The sequence below is a fragment of the Xyrauchen texanus genome, chromosome 8 (genome assembly GCF_025860055.1).
Source record: "Xyrauchen texanus isolate HMW12.3.18 chromosome 8, RBS_HiC_50CHRs, whole genome shotgun sequence".
In the NCBI taxonomy this organism is placed as follows: domain Eukaryota; kingdom Metazoa; phylum Chordata; class Actinopteri; order Cypriniformes; family Catostomidae; genus Xyrauchen; species Xyrauchen texanus.
This window is the reverse complement of record NC_068283.1, coordinates 10,378,090-10,399,156: the sequence shown is the minus strand read 5'-3', so window position 1 is coordinate 10,399,156 and position 21,067 is coordinate 10,378,090. Positions and strand designations below refer to the sequence as shown.

The window sequence follows — 21,067 nt, the reverse complement described above, 5'->3', positions numbered from 1 at the left end:
CCCCCTGACCCAGTCTCTGCCCTATGGCTGCCCCTAGATCTCCCGACCACCCGCCTGTCCGCTATGTTCCCCCTGACCTTGCCTTGAAACTGCCCATTGACCCCATGGACTGTCTCATTTCCCTCTGTGCCCCTTGGACTGCCCTCAATTTTGTTGATGTGTTTTGTGGGTTTTGGGTTCAGGGGTTTTTTGTTTGTTGGGATCGTCCAGCACCACTTCCCAGAGGTCGCGCTCCTCGCGACCGAACGCGGCCGTCAGGAGCCGTCCGTTATAGACGGGGGCAGTACTGTCACGAACCCCGCTCCCTCGCTCCGCCCCCTCGAGCTTGCACGCTCGTTTTGCTCCCTCGAGCTCGCACGCTCGTTCTGCTCCCTCGAGCTCCCACGCTCGTTCTGCTCCCTCGAGCTCGCACGCTCGTTCTGCTCCCTCGTTCTGCTCCCTCGAGCTCGCACGCTCGTTCTGCTCCCTCGAGCTCGCACGCTCGTTTTGCTCCCTCGAGCTCGCACGCTCGTTCTGCTCCCTCGAGCTTCCACGCTCGTTCTGCTCCCTCGAGCTTGCACGCTCATTTGGCTCCCTCGAGCTCGCACGCTCGTTTTGCTCCCTCGAGCTCTCATGCTCGTTAGCAGGTCTCCCTCTTCGGGCTCGCAAGCCCGCTCTCAGTCACCACATTAGTTTCACCTGTACTCGTCTGATCACACCAGAGCATTGTATACACCTGTACTAGTCCCATCACCTGTCATTCGTTTCACCTGCACCACTCGTACCCCAGCACATTCGTCTCACTCTTGTTGGTTATTGTTCTAGTTTACCCCTTCGCTTTGCCAGCACTAGTTATCCCAGCTAGTTACCCTGTCTTTTGCCCTCGCTAGTCCCGTCTAGTTGTTACCTGTTTCCCGGCTTCAACCTCCCGCTCTCATTGACCACTCTTTTGTAGATTTGCCCCTTTGCCCTATCTTGATTCCCTGGCTTTGACTTAATGCTCACCCTGATAATTCTCCTTCTGGATTTGCCTTGTTTGTACGTTTGCCTGCTTTTGCTCTTAATAAAAGCAGTTCTCATCGACATTGTGACTGTCTCTTCTTGTGCGGGTTACATTGAAGAAGGGTGGATTCAACCAAAAGACGATGATCCTTTTCCGAATTTGTGTTTAACTCCCGATTTAGAAATGTGTGAAGGTTTTTTTCTGAAGTGTAATATTTTAAGGTTGTTAGGAAAAGAAAAAGCATCCAGTAAAGCTATGTATGAGTGTTGTGTTAAAGCGTTTAACAAAAAGAGTCTTGATGGTAAAGTAGACTCACCATGGCGTAATGTCTTACATTTAAGTGAGAACACAAGACCTAAATGGGGGGCACTTTATAAGTCACCATTGATTAAAAAAACAGGGGACTTGCAATGGAGAGTTTTGCATGGCGCTATAGCGGTCAATGCATTTGTATCAGTGATAAATTGTGAAGTCACTCAGGAGTGTCCTTTCTGTTCACAAAGAGAAACTGTGTTTCATACTTATGCATTGTATAAGATTAAGGCCCTTGTTTATTTTTTTATTTTTTTCTATTTAATCAGTTTGATGAAATATTCTCTCTGGAGATTTTTATCTGTGGTTTTAAGTATTTGAAAAAACGTTCTTATGAATGTCAGTTGTTTAATTTTTTCTTGGGTCAAGCAAAAATGGCAATTTATGTAAACAGAAAAAGAAAAATTGAGACAGATTCTGATACAGATGTAGTATTGCTTTTTTCAATGTTGTTGAAATCTAGAATCCAAATAGATTTTCGCTATTATAATGCCACAAAGAATCTTATGTTGTTTGAGCAAAGATGGTGTATAAATGGTGTTCTTTGTAGTATAATCAGTAACATTTTGACTTTTAACAGCATATTGTGAGGGTTTTTTTTTTTTACTCAGCTGTACATGTATCTTTTTGTGTGAATGAAAAACAGAATTGTAATAAAATGTATTTTAAAAATCAAAAATCTCTCTCTCTCTTTCTCTGTCTCTCACCTGCATCTACTGCATTTATAAACCTACCAAGAGTCTTTCATTTTTTTTACTGACCATTTGTTAGTGTTCCATTTTGTTTTAATAGTGCAGGGCAATAGTGCAGTCTGCATGCAGTTTTAATGCACACCTGCCCTAACATGTGCAAAAACACACACACATTCTTGCAAACGCATTGTGACTTAACTCTCAGACACTACAAACACATAACTTGCTATCTCAACAAGAACCTTGTCTGTCTCACAGATAAGGTGTTATTTCATTTAGCTAAGAGTGGCAGAGTTTTAGAAGGACAAACATGTTGTTTCCCTTGAAATTCCTACCTGTCTGCCTTATCTAAATAGGAGGGGTCTCTCTCTCTCTCTCTCTCTCTCTCTCTCTCTCTCTCTCTCTCTCTCTCTCTCTCTCTCTCTCTCTCTCTCTCTCTCTCTCTCTCTCTCTCTCTCTCTCTCTCTCTCATAGTTAACCCAGGTAATGTTGACAATGTCACTGTGAGGAATACACTGATGTGGAAAGCTTAATGTTTAACACGGACACACTAAAATTAACTAATACTTGCTTTGGCGCCATTATAGATCAGATAACGATGCCCTTGACTGTTGTGGTCATTATAACATTAACAGCACATGCTCACTAGCCATGAAAGAAGCACCTGTTCACTTTAAGTCAGCTAAAAATGGCACTTAGACAAATAATAGTTGATAGAGATAATGTCTAAAATGCATAACTTGTGGCTGCAGCTTTCTACGGGCTATTATTGTTATAACATGATTTCATGTTAAGTCATCTGCCCCCAATGCATGAGAAATGATCATATTTGAATAATACATTTGATAAAATAATACATTTGCTTATTTGCAAACGAATGATGAAATTGAAAACTGACTGTATATGTAAAAACAAATTATAATAAAAAATAAAAATAAAAACATAAAATCCCAATACAATTATAATTACTCCAGTCAAAAATGACCACAACAGAATAGGGGACTTGGCAGCCATATCACCCTGCAGCTCTTGCCAGGTTGCCCACTAAAGCTAAGCAGGGTTGAGCCTGGCCAGTATCTAGATGGGAGACCTCCTGGGGAAAACCACGGTTGCTGCTGGAAGTGGTAATAGGGAGGGTATTATTATTATTATTTTCCATTTAGTGAATTGCTGCTGTTTATCACTATATTTTGACTCACTTTTGTATATATAAAAAATTATAATTTATAAAATTACTTTTTAAAAGTGTAGTTTGGTCATAGTTTAACTATTTTCAATTATGGGTAGTTCTCTGTGCAATACAGAGAAAAGTGATTTCACCTCACTAGTACTCGTTCACACTTTCCGTGGTGCTGCTGATATGATTAGTGAAATTATGTTAGCTGGTCATTTTGTGCCAGGACCAAAAAACTGTGAAATTTGGGTTTTTGTGATAAAGTCAATTCTTTTGGCCAATGAAGCTTTTTGCAATTATTTAAAATGCATCTGATCACTCTGTACAATAATCTGGAAACGATATGAATCAACACCACAACAACTGAAGCTGAAAACTTTGCGAATCACAAATTTTATGTCACTGCCAATACTTTTGGCCACAGCTGTACATCTGATTGCTGTCTCAGGTATGAAACAGTCACATCTAGCCAGACAGCAAAGAAGGTAATCTACATGGGGGAATACATGCAAGAAACTTCCTCCGTCACACTCTACAGAGATTCTTAACTCTACACGTCACTTCCATTTATAAGGGTAATGGTTTGGTAGGCTATAGTCAGACAGGTGTGCAGGTGATGTACTGTACGTGTCTTAAGGAAACACTGACACCAGAGATCTCCACAGCACATCTGATTTCCATCTCTAGCCCTCACTTCCGCCCACAGAGGCATGCAGCTATTTTTTAATTTATTTTGTACTTTTTGCCCATCGAATCAGAGTTGACCCTGGTGAAGTCCCTACGGTCAGTAACGAAGGATGGAGACTGAGATATGTAGTCATCAATGTGCTCAGGCGGCCTAGTTAATGTTTTTCACAGGCCTGACTCAGAACACATTGTTCTGGTTGGGGAGCGGTAATGACCGTTGCTACCGCATTCTCCACTTTCATTAACAGGATAAATGGAGCAATACACTCCATATCAGAGAAAATAACAAAGCTGGAACTCTAAACAGTCTAAAAGTCTAAACAACCAATTAATCCAAGGTTAATTCTGTTAGGAATTTAGCTGGCATCACATGATGTTGAAGGCGTGGGCTGCGGACCGTAGCAAGAACAGTGCTGATTCCATACAGCGGTTGAATCTGATTAATTTTAGCTGGTCCTGAGGTTTAGCTTTTTCCCAGAGCACATAAATGCCACCGCGATAAGCTGTGGTGAGTGTGTAAATAAAAAATTACGATCATTATATTTTGCAAAGCGTTTGTGGCTTTGGATTTATGAGTTAGTTTTAGTGCTACAGCGGAGGGAACCGTAGCAATGCTGGCACAGTGTTGCCCAGCTATTGTGTGCAAGTGCCCTTCATAATGAGGTGACAGAGCTGTAATCAGATACAGGGAGGTATGCCCTACTTTCAATTGCTGTCTCAGGTATGAAGCAGTCTTGTCTGGCCAGTTGGCAGTGGAGGTAACCTACGTGGGGGAATTCATGCAAGATACGTCCTCCGTCAAACTTGATTTATGTCTGTGCAAGTCACTTCTATTTATAGGGGCATTCCTTGAAGTTGGCCGGTACTACCTGGTACAGACACTTATAAAAATCTATGGCAAACATGCTACAAATCTGGCACTTGTTATTTTCATATGCAAATAAGCTTTGCGAATTGCCGCTAATTATTGCCAGAAGTTTGGAGCTCTTCACCGGTAGTTGTGAACCAGCAGCAAACCTTTGGCAACAATGGAAATTTGCCGCTAATGGCAAACACTTCTGGCGAAAAGTTCATTTGCATGTGAAATTAATGAGTGCCCAATTTACGGCATGTTTGCCAGAACTCATGCAGCTATGCTTATCGGCAGCTCTCATAAACCACCAGTTTTCTTTTCTGTAGCTGCCCGACACACTCTCACTAGACAAATATATACTATGTAGTCTTGCCAGCAATGTTGTGACTTCAATAACATTTGACTTGCATTAAATTTGGCGCATACTGCAGCTTATTATGGCCAACACCTGTTCATTCAGACATAAAAGGGCCATCTGAATCACATGTTAAACCACTAGTCACAATTTGATTGATATTGATATTACAGGGTAGAAATTGTGCATAATAGTTTAACAAACATGCATGGACAAAATTCTTCAATATCTGTAAAACTGATCATGAAAAGAACATTGTTAGCCTCGACAAGGGCATATAGGTAAATATTACAGCGTATTATATGGCTGTTGATAAAGTAAACGCATTACAGTGCCTTTGTGCATTTTGTAGTTAATGCGATTAATCTCAATTTATTATGTGATGAAATTTGACTCTAATTAAGCAAAAAGAAACAAAACTATATGTAACCCAAATGATGTGTGTGTATATATATATATATATATATATATATTATACACACACTATTTTTAAGATTTACACATTTTAATTTCATAGCAAAATTCCATATAATTTAATTGTGTAAATTCTGACAAAATACAATTAATACATTTTTAAATATTATGTTTTTTATTTTATAAAAAATTACTCAATTTGATTGAAATGCATAAATAAATAAAATGTTAGTGATGTTTTATATAGCTGTTTTAATGCCAAATTAAGGTGTTTACTGCATTAAACTGCAGTAAATTATTTATATATGTAAATAATTATATGTCATTATGTATACTTATAATATTTATGATTACAATTTACAATAAAGCTGTATTTGTTAACATTAATTAGCTATGTTAGTTAACATGAACTGTTTATACTTTTACAGCATTTTTTTAAGTTACTGTTAATCTACAAATACTAATGCATTATTACATTTACATTAAAATTAGCATGCTTTAACATTAGTTAATGCATTATGAACTAACATGAAGAAACAATGAACAAGTGTTCTGATAAATGAACATTAAGTTTAATAAATGCTGTGAAATGTCACCGATCGTTGTTAGTTCATGACACTGTACGTATTGCATTTACTAATGTTAACAAATGGAACCTTATTGTAAAGTTTAATATATAATTCTAAATTGTATATCCATATGCAAACAAGGAAAGTACTGGCTCGGATTGTTTCCATTTCAAGCGCTGGTCATATCAGATGCTGTAAGGTATGTCCTACATCTGATTGCTGTCTCAGGTATGAAACAGTCACATCTAGCCAGACAGCAAAGAAGGTAACCTACGTGGGGGAATACATGCAAGAAACTTCCTCCGTCACACGCTACAGAGATTCTTAAAGCTACACGTCACTTCCATTTATAGGGGTAACTATTTTATAAGCGTGTTCTCTCATGTCTAATCAAGCGAATTCCGCTCAGGTATGTGCCGTCTGCTGGTCAATGGAAAAATATGGTAATCTTTCATTTCTTTGATAATGAGGGTTAAAAAGGCTAAAGCATTTCACATGATGCTATTAGGACTCAATCAGGCAGATCGAAATAACCAGAGGCAAGCCATATGCTACTGTTAGGAAAAAAGAGGTGGCAGAGAGTGAGAGAGAGAACTGTGAAGTAATTACATTTTTTTTACATTACATACAATTAATTTTTTGTCAAATTCATTACATGAGATGCCAATTAATTAAATTAATGACAATGAATCACAAGATGCTATTTCCACCCTGTTGCAAAAAATGGTGTATGTTTTTATACCCCAGTGCAAATAGTGGCAGATATTACTTGCACCCATATTTAAATACTAACATACAGTATGGGAATCACTGCAGTGTGTTTATGGGGTTTATTTAGAATCCCACAGACACACTACATTAACCCCTACCCATAAACCTTATCTTAACCTTCCCTTAGAAAAAATAACCTTGGTTTTACTACAGTAACTATAATCTCACACAGGAACAAGTGTAATCGACAGAACCCGCCTCCGGATCAAACAAGTGACTGCATAACGTTTAGTTTGTCGTAGATTCCTGTGGTTTCACCAGAATACTGGGATGCAAACAGCTGCACTGAGTGGCAGATGCAATTTACACAGAGGTGCAATTAGACAATTTTCTGAAAAAGGCCCCCAAATAAAGATATATATAGATATATATATATATATATAGTTCGTTAGTTCAGGTCCTCAAATCTGATTGGACGAGAGACGGTCCATGAGCACTGATGGTCTGACAGCATCAGCACTCGGACGCTTCACTGTGTGTATCACTCCGCTTGTGTTCGTGCCATTCTAAACTAAAGTGCAAGAGTAGTGCATATCTGTTAGGAGTTACTGTCTTTATTTTTGAAATTACATATGTTAGCCAGCAAATGGTGGCAAAAGATAATTTTTGTGTGTAATATGAGCCAGTTGGTGACGTAAAGTGAATCCGTTAGTCATTGTTTACATAGAACAGCGCTCCGTGATCGCTGGTATTACCACTACATTACTTAAGCTAGGACATTGTTTTAAACGGCTTTAAATGAACAATTTCAGAATTAAGGCTCATTGCAGCTGAGAGACACAATGGACTGTTTGATTACAGAACTCGAGGCGCTTACAGAGTTTCCACATTGGATAAATACAGTATAAATGGTGGAGGACATCGCTGTTTCTATAGTGAATGACTCTTGCGAGGCTACCACTAAAATAGGGAGAAATAACCCCGCTTGTACGCTATTTTTCCACTGAGAAAGCTGACCTTCAGAACACTGACAGCATATCTGCTTAGGAGTGGCAACAGGTTATTGCACACACTCCGTGTGTGTGTGTCTCTCTGTCTCTCTCTCTCTCTCTCTCTCTCTCTCTCTCTCTGTCTCTCTCTCTCTCTCTCTCTCTCTCTCTCTCTCTCACACACATATGTTTGTCTACTTATCATTATGAGGACTTTCCATAGACCTAATGATTTTTATATTGTACAAACTATAGATTCTATCCCCTAAACCTAACCCTCACAGAAAACGTTCTGCATTTTTACATTTTCAATAAAACATCTTTTAATGTTTTTTAAGCTATTTAAATTATGGGGACACTATAAATGTCATCATAAACCACGATTAAAGCATAATAACCTTGCATTTACCAGTTTATAACCTTAATAATTGTCCTCAGAAACCACACAAACATGCCCACACACACACATATACACGCACACACCCACCCATCAATCCATCCTTGTTTATCCAATAACTTGTTTGAAACAGAACAAGCCGTGATACTATTTCTGAAGTTAACTTTCTGAATTACTAACGGAGGCTTGGATGCATCGATTGTTTTGAACCAGCAATGGCAGATTCTGATCCGTCACGTAAGAAAGTAGTTTTTATGACCATACTAGGTTTTTCCTAATTTTTTAAAATTTACTTGTTCATTGAACTGTATATAAGCAATATCATACTCGCAATCGTGCTATATGGTCGTACATCAACACTGCTGTAATTACTTACTGCACTCGGCCTGCGGCCGAATCACAGCAGTGCTGATGTACGACCATATCGCACTCTTGCGAGTGTGATATATATATATATATATAAAAAAAATAAAAAAAAACACACAATTCAGATAACTATAGTTTATTTTATCGTATTGTCTTTATAATTAATAAATTCATTATATAACTGAATAAACACATTAAATTGACAGCCTTAAAATATATATATATATAATAACTTTCTACACCAATGAAACCACTTTTCTTTCCACTGATGCAACCAAGGCTCCATTGGCAGAGAAAATAATATTATTCATAATATTTTTCCCAACCAATCATACTCCCGATGGAAGAATCAAAGTCCCATCCAACACAATGTATTGCTACACATTCTGTTTAACTTGAAAATGTTGCATTGTGTAAGTTCAAATCAACATGAAATGCCCTTTGTAATCCATTTCTCTTCCACAATATAGTGTATTTTAGAGTGAAACTGAATATTCAATGAGGAAAAACAGTGAAAATGGGCATTACCAGAATGGGTCAAGGTGGTTTAAGGGAAGTGCTTGAAAAGAATGATGGATTGTTAATGTCAGCCGAAGATTATTTTGATGAAAAATTAACCAGACAAACATGTTTTATTTGGAATAGCATGCACTGAAGAATCAGAAGCACACAAGAAGACCAGATACATGCATTAGTATGGTCAGTTATGATTTCATATTCATTATAAAATGCAGTTTCATGCCGTTTTTAAAGTAGCAGAGAGGTATAATTCACAGGAGGAATCTGTCCATGCTTATAACAGTCAAATCGGGGCTTCAGAATTATTGGGTAGAGTGTGAAGGCTATTGGAGGCGTTAAAGTGGTAAGACAAGTTAAGCAGACTACATTATGTAGAGCAGGGTCATGCATTATGGAACATGTACACTCCACGTCAGGTATGAAATATGCTCCCTGGTAACAACATTGTGAAACAAAACAGCCCAAAAACATTCATCACATTCCTACCCATTCCAGTGCCCCACGCCCCACAGCCCCCTTACACCCCACCAGCATCCAACCGCAGAGCCCCTCCCCCTCTGGCCCCTCATACCGTACCTCCACTCATGCCTTTACTGCTACTTTCTCTCTCTCAATGTCTTTATCTCTCCCTTGCTCGCTCTGATCTTGGCTGCCTTCTATTCTGCTCACTCTGTCTGGAAGTGCATTGGAGAAGGAAAAAAAAAACTAAACGAGAATGAAAGGCAAAGCCTCCTTTGCTGCTTCTAGCACTTTGCCAGCTTCTATCTGGCCTGGAATCACAATGGTAGTAGCATGACCCCAGAAACAGCCAGTATGCTCCACTGCACTCAAAGAGAGAGAGAAAGAGATAGGGAAAATGAGAGGGAGAGTGAACTGTAGATATTTAGATGTTCAACCATTGTTTTCAAAGAGCTGACGTTGTATTTGTTTTATTTATAATTTTAGCAGAAATGTTTAAATATGTCAACACTCAACCTCTAATGAAGTTATAAGCCACAAGAGTCTGTGAGTTACAGTGATTGTTCCAGGTGTTCTAAGACCAGTGTTTCCTACACAATTCTGTGGCTCTGTTCCTAAACCTAGTGAGCTGCCTATGTAGATAGCATTTTAAAGACATCGTAGGCAAGCTCCAAACTCTTCAACTTCAGGCACTTTTAGCACCATGAAGTTCAAGACAGTTAAAAATGTTTACTATATGTTTATGTGTATATGTTATACATGTTTACTAACAATTTCCAGCTGTTTATGTCCATGCATCACAGGAATTTATATATATTTTGTAATTTATTTCTTCAAAAAAAGATATACAATTTCCCACCACAGTGTCATTTTCAGCACATCTCAGTTCGGTGCTGGAAATTACGCTGATGGAAATGAAATTTTTACGGTTTGAGAAATAAATTTAATGACAATTATAATTACAATGAATACATAATATTTTCACCCTTTTTTCATAATTTGGCAAAATTACAGCTTGATTTGAAAATATGCCAAATAACAGTATTCCGCTCACAAGTGATATTTACCTTGAATTTTCTGTGTATTCTTCAGACGTTAATTTGTCTCATCTCAAGCAGGCTCTTCACTGGCACTTTTGTCAACAATTGTTTGGTGTAGTGGCAATGTGCACTACACAACTATGGAACAGTTGTAATTATTGGTGTAACGCTTGAGCAACGAGGCAGACGAGGAGATGCGGATCCAAACGCAGTTTAAACTTTATTTAATTAACAAAACGGGTAAACACAAAGGAACCCACAATGGGGAAATCAAACATAAAAACTGCTAAATAAACACGATGTAAACAAACAGAGGACTCGGGAAGGAAACACACACCAGGCTGACATCAAACAACGATAGACAAGGACTGAACAAAGGTAAATACATAAACATGGGAAAAAGGGCCAATGAACGAACAGAACTCAAACAAGATAACAAGGTGATTAACAGAAGCAAAAGGCAAACTAATGAGGACAGGTGAAAACAATGACAGAAAACACGAACGCTAACAAGGGGACTATGGAGTTACATAAGGGACTAAAGTGAAAACTAAGAAATGCAAAAGTGACAAAAAAGGCAAACAAAAGGGCAACAGTGAAACAAGACAGGGTATACATAACAATTGGAAAATGTATATAAATAATTATCCACACAATAAATATTGAAATGGTTCATGTTTATGTCACTCTTTGTTGAGATTATCATAGTTTTAAACATGTAATTATTTTTTTTATTTTTTATTAGTTTAATGTTGAAAGTATGGGTCCGGGACATGGCTAAAACAGTAAAATATACATTAAACATAAAAGGCATTTGAAAAGTACCAAAAATAAATGATGGATGCCAGTAAAGAAGTTTAAAAGTCAGTTTTAATAAGACCTTCATGTAACAAAATGAAAAAAGCTGAAATCTGTTTGTTTGAACTTTGCTTGACTATCAAGTCGTTAGCTTAGCAACATGCTAATGGAAAACTCAATACAGAGACCTTCGATGCCTATACAACTTCTGCGTTTTTAACATAGGAGAGAGTGTAATGGTCACCTAGCATGTTACGACAGTAAGTCACCGTTTGTGAATACCATACAACTGAATGAACCGTAAACTGTAAACCGTAAACACCTACCTGTCGCAGGACCTATCTAAGACCTCACTTATAAAACAGCAATTTTTATTGTAGTAAACTACACACATAGTCCACTGCAAAAGGATTGTTTACTGTAAAACATGTTGAAGATTAGCGAATAGGTGGTGAGTTCATTAAGTGATGAGCTATTTCCTCACAAAAGCAGTTTATTCAGCACACTCAAGAATCTCTTCCATAGACATACATAAACAAAATTAAAAAATGTCCTCTTGTCTCCTCTCCAGTGTACCAACCATAGAATGTCTATTGGACAGCCACATTACGCGTTGCTTTGCTTACCTTGTAGGCTCCTCATTGATCGAAGGTTTCTGATAGAGCACAACAGTCTGGTTCTGGAATAATACAAAAAAAACATTATTTACATTTTTCAAAGGCGATCTTATTTTTAAGAAAAACCTTCAGTATGAACCTCATGAGCTCAGAGGTTGTTCATCAGTTGTATATGTTTCTGATGAAGTCACAAGTCTGCGTTATTTCAACTCAAACAGTAATTCCTGGTGAAGAACTACACTACCCATGAATCCTGAAGAGAAAAATCCACCAATCAGGGAATCGCAGCAAAAAACGTGCACTAAACAATCACTGTAGGAACCACCCACTTCCATGATGCACTGTGAATGATGCAATCGAGTCACTCTCATTACATTCTCTTCTATGTACTAATATATTTGTAAGTATCTGAATATTTTGCAATGTAATTAAAATATGTTGTTTCTATAATTATTATCAACAACTTAAAATCAATAGTTTTTATAATTTTTCCATTGTTTTTAATTCAGTTACTTCATTGGCTTCATGGAATAATAGTTAATTCCGTCAGGAAATACGGTAAGTATGCGGTTTTGGACTGGTTTGTTTGGTTGGGTGGATTACTTGTGAACTGTAATCAGGTACTAATTACAAATTGTATGACAAAAAATGCAGTTAGTAACATAATCTTGTAGATTTCATTTTTGATGTAATCTAATCCGATTACTTTTGGATTACGTTTTGGATTACTTTTTTGGATTACTTTCAACATAATGCTGCATGGTTTAATCATTTGAGTTCTGCTCATGTACACAAATTCAGAAACAAATATTGCAAATATTAAAATATTAATGAAGTCATGGCGTTCATCTGGAGAGAGTGAGAAAGTGGTAAGGGTTCCCACCTTAGTGCTATAATATCAAACACCTGTTTCTGATTACAGTAAGCAGTTTTACAGATTACAGTAAGGGGGGGGAGGCGATAAAGAGGAACCTGAGACCCAGTGGGAGACACGCTTCAACTGCCAAAGTTGTCTGTGTTTATGTTGAAGCTGAAAAGCTATTTTGAGTTGCACATTATTAACACGTTTCCTGCTTCCACCTTTCACCCCACAATGACAAAATACAGTTTTCATATTTTCATGTTTTCACCCAATGTGCTGATAGAGGTCTTGGCCCTCCATCAATGACAGACTCAAATATGTTTCAGTTTAACAGGCATTTCTTATTGGAGTTTCTAAAACTATGGACAGGTTCACGAGGCACGTGGTCATGCAATTTCACCATTTTATAAACACCAGTTAAAGACCAGTTATATTTGAGAATCAGAGTCACAAAAACATCTCAAAGCTATCACTACACCAAAAGTGCATTCAAAAATATTTTGAAGCCATCTACAAAAGCAGTTTAAGAAACTAAAAGTTACTTTATAGTGCTAATCCAGTTGAATAAGAAATGGCGTGTATTTGTGCATTTTGATGCGATTGATGGACAAAACCCATCAAAAGACATTGCAACATGGTTATACACAGATTGATCATTCAAATAATAATTGAAAAAATGTATTTCAGTTGGTTAAATTTGCGATGTAAAGTTAAAAAGAAAAACATGCATACATCCAAATGCTTCTTTAGATTTGGTCCTTCGCAGTTGACCGGATATTAACTTTAGGAAGGCATAGTTTACGTTGCACAGTGATGTTTTTGCCCCACGTCTCCTTAACAATGAAATGATCTGTAAAGGTCCAGTGGTTAAATGCTGAGGTAGACTGCTCAATTTTCACCTGGCTGGCTAGTAGCAAGTATCGTTTTTTACTTGCAATACACACAAACCTCCCCCTCTCTTCCGAAAACACTCCAAGACTTACGAAACGGGTATCAGCGGTGTGCTGATTTCCAATGAAAAATGTAAAAGATTGAAAAAAGAGAATGATTAGGATGATCAATACATTATTAACATTTTACTGCCGTTGCCTTGTTAATGCTGCATGTAATCATGTAATCTATAAAAAAGTAAATGTAGTCTGATTACTAGTACATTAGAGAGAAGGACAAAATGAGATACAAAGATTGAACATTCCTTTTATTGGTTTGGTTTATTAATACAGTGGTTATTTCAGCCTTGCAGACTTTCACAGGGGAACCAACAAATGAAATGACACTAGATAAGTAGAATATAGCTTTCTGATAACATAACATAACATATATCTCTGGCTCAGTCACTAGTCTCTTTTACAATTAGAACAATAACTCTGCATACCTGATCAACACGAACGATAAAAACATATATAAACATGTAAAACAAACTTACAAAACTGATACTAATACTTCTAAAAATCTGGATTGTTTATAAAATGATTTATTTACATTCATTCTGAATAATTATAATTTGGGGGAAAATAACACACATACACACAAACAAATGGCACTGACCGCAGGAAGAAAGTAAAACACTGATTAAACAAGACAAAATATAAAATATTATCTTTAGTAATTAAAAGTTTTCATAGTGTAATTCAAGTGCTATGAGTAGTAAAGGGTACACAGGTATAGACCCCCGGTCTGCTGAAGGTGGGATTCAAGCCTTCGTGGTGCAGACGCAGGGGTTGAGGAGGTTTTTGGGTCAAACCTCCTTTCAGTCGCTCTGTAGTCCGACTCATGCCGTGAAAGTGGTTAGTACAAACATGGGGTTTATCCCACTTTAATACAACACAACAGGTCAAGCTTAATTTCTTTAGCATAAAATCAGATTTCAAATCTGTGCTTTTAATGAACCGAAGGTGTCTACAATTGGCACCGCTATGATTGTGCAACAACGCACCGGAGTAGTGGTCTAGGTAGGTCTAATAGAGCTATATAGTTTATAGCACTAAAACGAGAACTTTCACAACTAACATTTTTAAGCTAATGGCTTCCCTCTGCAATTTCCGATGCTTTTAGAATAGTGGTTCTCAATTTATGAGTAACATAAGGTCTGTTGTTAACATAATTTAAAGAGGTCTTCACATTTTTTTGCGAAGGTCACACATCAGATGTGAATTTCGAGGCCATTTTTGCATTAAAAGAGTTGCTAAGTTGCTAACAAGCTACCACACAAGGACTACAACAACAAAAATGTATTCTACAAGATACATTTCACACAGTCATACCTTAAATTTGAATTTTGAATCTCCAGTCTGTTTTAAAAATGTAAATTTCTGATAGGTTGCTACAACTAGAATAACTACTACACAAAGATGTGAGATTACAGGCTTGAATCAGAGAAGCGTTGAATACTATTCTGATGCTAGTGAAACTTTGTAATATGGCACTTTTCGCACCACTGTCTCCTTAAGATGATTCGCTTACGTTTTCCTCTTTTGTAAGTCGCTTTGGATAAAAGTAAATGTAAGCGTTGCAGTCATTATGTAGCAAGTAGCAACTGTTAGCAACTGTTTTTAATGCACAAAGCGGCTTTAAAATTCATGTCTAAGGTATGAGTGTGGGCAATTTATGTTGTAGAACAGAATGTGAATGTCTCTTCAAGTGATGTTGAGATTTGACTCATTATTCGAGAACAGCTATTCTAAAAACCCATTAGAAATTCCTGGGGGACGCTTAATCTATCCAGGGTTTTAGGACTAATAACCGAACAGCTCTATAGCAAAAACAAAGGGGGTGTGGTCTGAGGCTTAAGTGTTGTGATCTGTCCATTTTAGTCCATTGGCATAACACAATTCTGCGTATTAGACTGGTGGGTCTCATTCAACACAAAACACGATAGCGTGAAAGGTTGATGTCAAAAGTCTCTATTAGCGTTACATATGGCGATAAATAACGAGTTATTATCTTTGAATTACTGTAATGTGAGAAACTCTGTGACTACAAGAACAAGCATGGACTACATGTGACAAATTATAAAACAACAATTATTAGCAGCTTCAACTATAACATATTTCAAAAAATATAAAGGATAAACTTTTTATATAAAAATATCTTTTTTCTATGGAGGGTTGATAGATTGTGGACGGGTTTGTTGCAGGGTTAGATGTATATAACTGCTCTTCTTCTCTCTGACCAGGCAGGAAATGGTTTTCTGTGAGGATTTGTCAAGACATGAGCATGCTCCAAATTTCTTTGTCCCAGCCCCCTTCTTCACTTCATCACGTCCCCCTTACTTCTCACTTTCCCTGTCAATCTATCTCGTGTCTCTCAGGTGTCTCTATGTCCAGGTGTGCTCTGTTAGCAGACCGTCTGCTGGCTGGACAAGGGGCTCTCCAGAGACAGGCTCGTGGGGGACATGTTAGGATGAGACGTCTTAAACATGGACGAGATGTAAAAGGCCTGTGACAACACAAACAGCAAAATAGATTTAAACCATCAAAAGAGAAAGACAAAAAATTTACTAAGAGAAAATCTCTGAACACATCGACATTTGTCTTCAGTTGTGTGTTGATTTCAAAAACAACTAGTCGCACTCAATGGAAGTTTGCCAGAAATGCAACAGTGACTTGGTATAAACGATCAAAATTAGGCAGATACCAACATAGGTTTGAATTATTTACTTAAAATAATATTACATTTAATTTAACATTATTAAATGTAAACAATATTTAAAAAAATATTAATAACATATTTGTAATAAACTTTATTATAAGGTTATAAGGCAATTTTTGTTCACTTTTTTTAAATAAACTATTTTGCAACTGTGTTGGGTTGCCACTGGTCCTGAAGTAAAACCAGTTGATAAACAGTGGCCTAAAGCGTGCGGGCACAGAGACGTGATTCTTACCACCCAGTAAGCGGTGAGTCCTCCTAGCAGGTAGCCGGTCAGGACGTCAGTGGGATGATGGCGGTAGTCAGAAATGCGGCTGAGTCCTGTGTACACTGCTAACATCACCAACATGAACTGCAGCAATGGTCGCAGGAGCCGCGCCCCTCGCCATGACAACCGTGCCTGCAGGTAAAACTGCAAAAAGAGAAGGCGTTTCAGAAATGATTAACAAGTGAGCTGATAAATGAGTGTACAGACTGATAAATGAAGCCAACGTGTTGTGTGTGTGTGTGTGTGTGTACATTTTTTTAGGTTACAAACTGTAATTACAAGGGTATTATGATATAAATTTGGTTTATAAAGACATTTCTAATGTCCCCATAATTTAAAACGCTTAAAAAAAACTAAACAATGTATTTATTTATTTTTTTACGTAAATTGCAGAAAGTTTTTTTGTGAGGGTTAGGTTTAGGTTTAGGGGGAGGGGATAGAATCAATAGTTCATACAGTATAGAAATCATTATGTCTATGGAGAATCCTCATAATGATACCAACATGTATGTGTGTGTGTGTGTGTGTGTGTGTAACTACTATACAAAACTACAATAGCTTCTGTGTCTCCAAACTTGTAGAACAAGAGAATGGCACTCTCTGTTGGCTCTGTTCCAAAACTAGTGAGCTGCCTACATAGGCAGCATTTTAAAGCATCAGATGTGTAGTCCCAATGTGAAGGCTTTTCTAAAAAAAATTATACTGCCCTCTTAGGACTGAAAGCATTCTTGCTAGGGCTGGGTGTTGATACAGATTTCCCAATTTCACTTCGATTCAGATTCACAAGCTCTCCATTCAATTTGATTCTGATTCAATTCCGATTCAATCGGGTTTACTTCAGTTATAATGTCCATTTTGCTTACATGTGAAAGAAATTCTCTCTCAGCTAATTCTGTTACTTTACAAAGGCGACCTTCTAACTTGGTATAGAACCGGTACTAAAATTACAAAAAAAAAAGTATCATTAGTTTTTCATTTTCTTGTCATTTACTCACCCTTATATTTTTGTTGGGTACAGGGAGAAATTTATTTTATTTTATTTAAATGTATTTATATTATTTAAATGTTTTGATGTTGATTATGATTTCTTGTACCATAGTTTTGCTTTCTTGTGTGGTTTTACTTCTAATGCCAATACCACAAATATTCTTAAGGGCCATTCAGACTAAATCCCAACAGTTTAGCTAAATGCTAATGCTAAAGCTGCCTATGTAGACAGCAAGGCAGCTCAGTAGGTCTGGAACTGAGCCAAACATTTTCCACCTAAAAAAAAAAGCCTGTTAGTATCTGTTCATCATACCACCCTGAAAAGACATACACTGTGAATGTCTGGAAGAAATATTCGGGTCAGAGGTCACAGCAGGATTATTGGCTTTGAATGAAATGTATGGATATTGATGTCACATGAGGGATCGTTGAACATTCCAGACTTTAAGGGCCCTCTTACCCCTGCAGCCCTTCCCTCCCTCCAGCCCCATCACAGGTGTTTGACTTCCTGAAGTAAAGCCTGGAGCAGCTGGCCCTCACAGCCAGAGCATGTGGCCGCAGGTCTCACATGCAACACTGGACGGGACTGGGAAAGAAAGCAGGCAGAGAGGAGGACAAAGAGGCTGGCACAGCCTTTCTATAGCTCTGTGCTTCACCAGCTCTCTCCCTCTATTCTCGCTCTGCCTCCCTCTCTCTGTACCTCTCTAATGAGAATTGAAGAGCCGTCCCTCGTTTAGAGCAGGCAGAGGCCCATGAATTCAATCAGTTGAATGGTAGAAAAGAGCTTGTTTCTACACAGTGGGGAGAATTTTCCCTCTTTTCTAAACATGTGATGGGCACACAAGTTGGTGTAAATTCCGATAAGGGTTGTGGGGCATTTGACTGAAAGAATGTGCATGCTATTGAATGCCAAGCTTTATCTCTACAAAAAAATCACTTACTTAATCAGTGTTTTTGTCTTGTTTTCCAGTGAAAATATCTAAACATCCATAAAGGGATAGTTCACCCTAATGTTGTTCAGAACAGGGAGGGAATTTCTTTTCTGAAATAGTTTTGCCTTCCCTTGCAATAGTTTTGGGTGCTACAAGTTTCATGGTTTATAATGGTTATAAAAACTATGGTACATGTACCACAAATTAACCATGGTTTAACTTTAGTATTTATTTTGTTTTTACTACAAATATCATGGTTAAAATAAGGTTACTGCAGTAAAATCAAGGTAAATGTTGTGGTTATTGTTGTTCTAGAAATACCATCTAGATGAACTATAATGGCTGTAGTAAAACCAACGGTCAATTTTGTGGTTACAATGGTTTTACTATAAATCCCAAAGCTGAACTATGGTAACTCTACAAATACCATTGTTAATATTCGTAAAGGATGGATAAAGCTACTGTGTGGGAACCCAAAATAATTGCAAGGGAACCCAAAACTGTCTGTGAGGGAATGCAAACTATTGAAAGATGCAATGAAAGTAAATGGTGACTGAGGATAACATTCTGCCTAACATCTCCTTTTGTGTTCCTCAGAAGAGAAAAAACATGTTGTTTGGAACAACATGAGGGTAAGTGAATTAATTTCCATTTTTAGGTATATATCCCTTTAAAACATCCCTCATATGCAATTGTATAAGATATTAAAAGTTGTTAAAAAATTATATCTTGAATTAAGTTTATTTTTATTTTAATTTACTTAGCCCAATAGAAAGTTTCCCCTTGTTTTAAGCTGAAAAAAAAAAAAAAATAATAATGTTGTTATATTTATGCTTAAAACAAAGAGAAACTATTTGTCAATGGATTAAGAAAAACAAACTTTAAAATGCAAGATACATTCTCTGAAACCAAGTCTTCGAAAAGACAAAAATAGTGTGTGTGTGTGTGTGTGTGTGTGTGTGTGTGTGTGTGTGTGTGTGTGTGTGTGTGTGTGTGTGTGTGTGTTTCCTTATTTTATTTTTTCCAGTTGTATTGGCACATGAAAAGGGTTTGGAAACTGAGAACGGTTCTTTCTCAGAACTGGTTAAATTTTTTTTTTTCATTACCAGAACCGCATGATTTTGTTCCTGTTAATGTTTTTGCACATGCAATTTTCTGCCGATACGGGCCAAACACTGTACTTAAATACTCTTACAGCGTTTCCTGCAGCACACTTCAGCAGAAGTACTGCCCCCTACTGAATCTACAGCGTAAAACATCTGGCGATTCGGGTGCAGTCCGATTCATGAACAAATGACTCCTATGAGCCGGTTCGTCTGATTGAATCAAAAACACTTCTACATCTGTTGGAGTGGTTACTGAATTGATCTTATACTGATGCACATGTTATGAATGTCCAACTCGAAATTAAATAAGAACTGTGGAAGTCTCACAAGCCTGAAGTATAAAATTAGACTACATAAACAGCAGCCACGGCCAGTGCATTTTAAGTCTAGGCCTTCAGTGCGATTCATGCCATTAAGAAAACACAGTTTCACAATGTGGCAGTCCGGAGGGCGGGGCCGGGTAGTGATCCTACACACCCGGTCCTGTATTAGGATAATCAAGCCTCCCGAGAGGGATAAAGGTCGACTGCAGAGGATCGTGCGGGAGAGAGAGATCGTTTACGGACATGTGTGTGTTTGTCTTTTGTTTTAAGTTTATCATTAAAACTATTATTTATATTGACAAGCCAGTTCTCGCCTCCTCCTTACCATTGATCCCTTTACACTGGTGCTGGAAACTCGGGAAGGAGGAGGGATACGCCGTAGTAGAGTTCTCGCCACTACCGTCCACCCCAACTGAGCAGCCATCTGCCGGGGGACGAGGAGCCCAGCCGCCTGAAAGAGGACGATGGCCACCGACCGCGAGGGGAGAAGGGGCTCCTAACCGACTGCCTGGAGCGGTCAGGGCCGCTGCCAGGGGCGGAGGAGACCCCTTCTGATCCCTTCCGTTCGCCAGGGGCTAGAGGTCTACCTCTGATCCACCCGGAGAGGCGCGGCTGTTGTCCAATAGAGGGTGGAGGAGTGGCCAAGGAACAAGCTGCGGCGTATCGGAAAACTGGCGAGTAAGAGGTTTTTTTTCATCTCTCTCTCCTCTCTCTCTCACTGCCGTTCTGCATTGGCCTTTTCCCTCTCTTTTAAATTTTTGTGTTTTTTGGGGGGTACTACACTATTACAGGAAGTACCCCCCAGTTTAATTATTTCTGTTTCCCTCCCCTTGTCCCCTCCCTCGTCCAGGTAGACGGGGATGACCTGCCAGCAGACGGGGCTTAGGGCACGCCCTCCCCCAGGGAAAGGGGGGGGGGGGTGTACGTCATGCTGGGGGCTCCCCAGCCTGAGAGAACGAGGGAGGAATGTGGCAGGGCGGAGGGCGAGGCCAGGTAGTTATCCT

At 38.3% G+C, this 21,067-nt stretch overlaps 1 protein-coding gene across 1 annotated transcript in view; it reads right to left on the bottom strand.

Moving 5' to 3' along the window:
• Positions 1-13,979: 13,979 nt before the first annotated feature.
• The window catches only part of ppap2d (phosphatidic acid phosphatase type 2D), a 61,289-nt gene continuing 54,201 nt past the window's right edge, over positions 13,980-21,067 (bottom strand). The window contains exons 5-6 of the mRNA XM_052132160.1: positions 16,683-16,859; positions 13,980-16,234 (exon numbers count right to left, since the gene is read on the bottom strand). Coding sequence (XP_051988120.1) covers positions 16,133-16,234; positions 16,683-16,859 — 279 coding nt within the window. The 3' untranslated portion in view covers positions 13,980-16,132. The remainder of the gene's footprint in view (positions 16,235-16,682; positions 16,860-21,067) is intronic.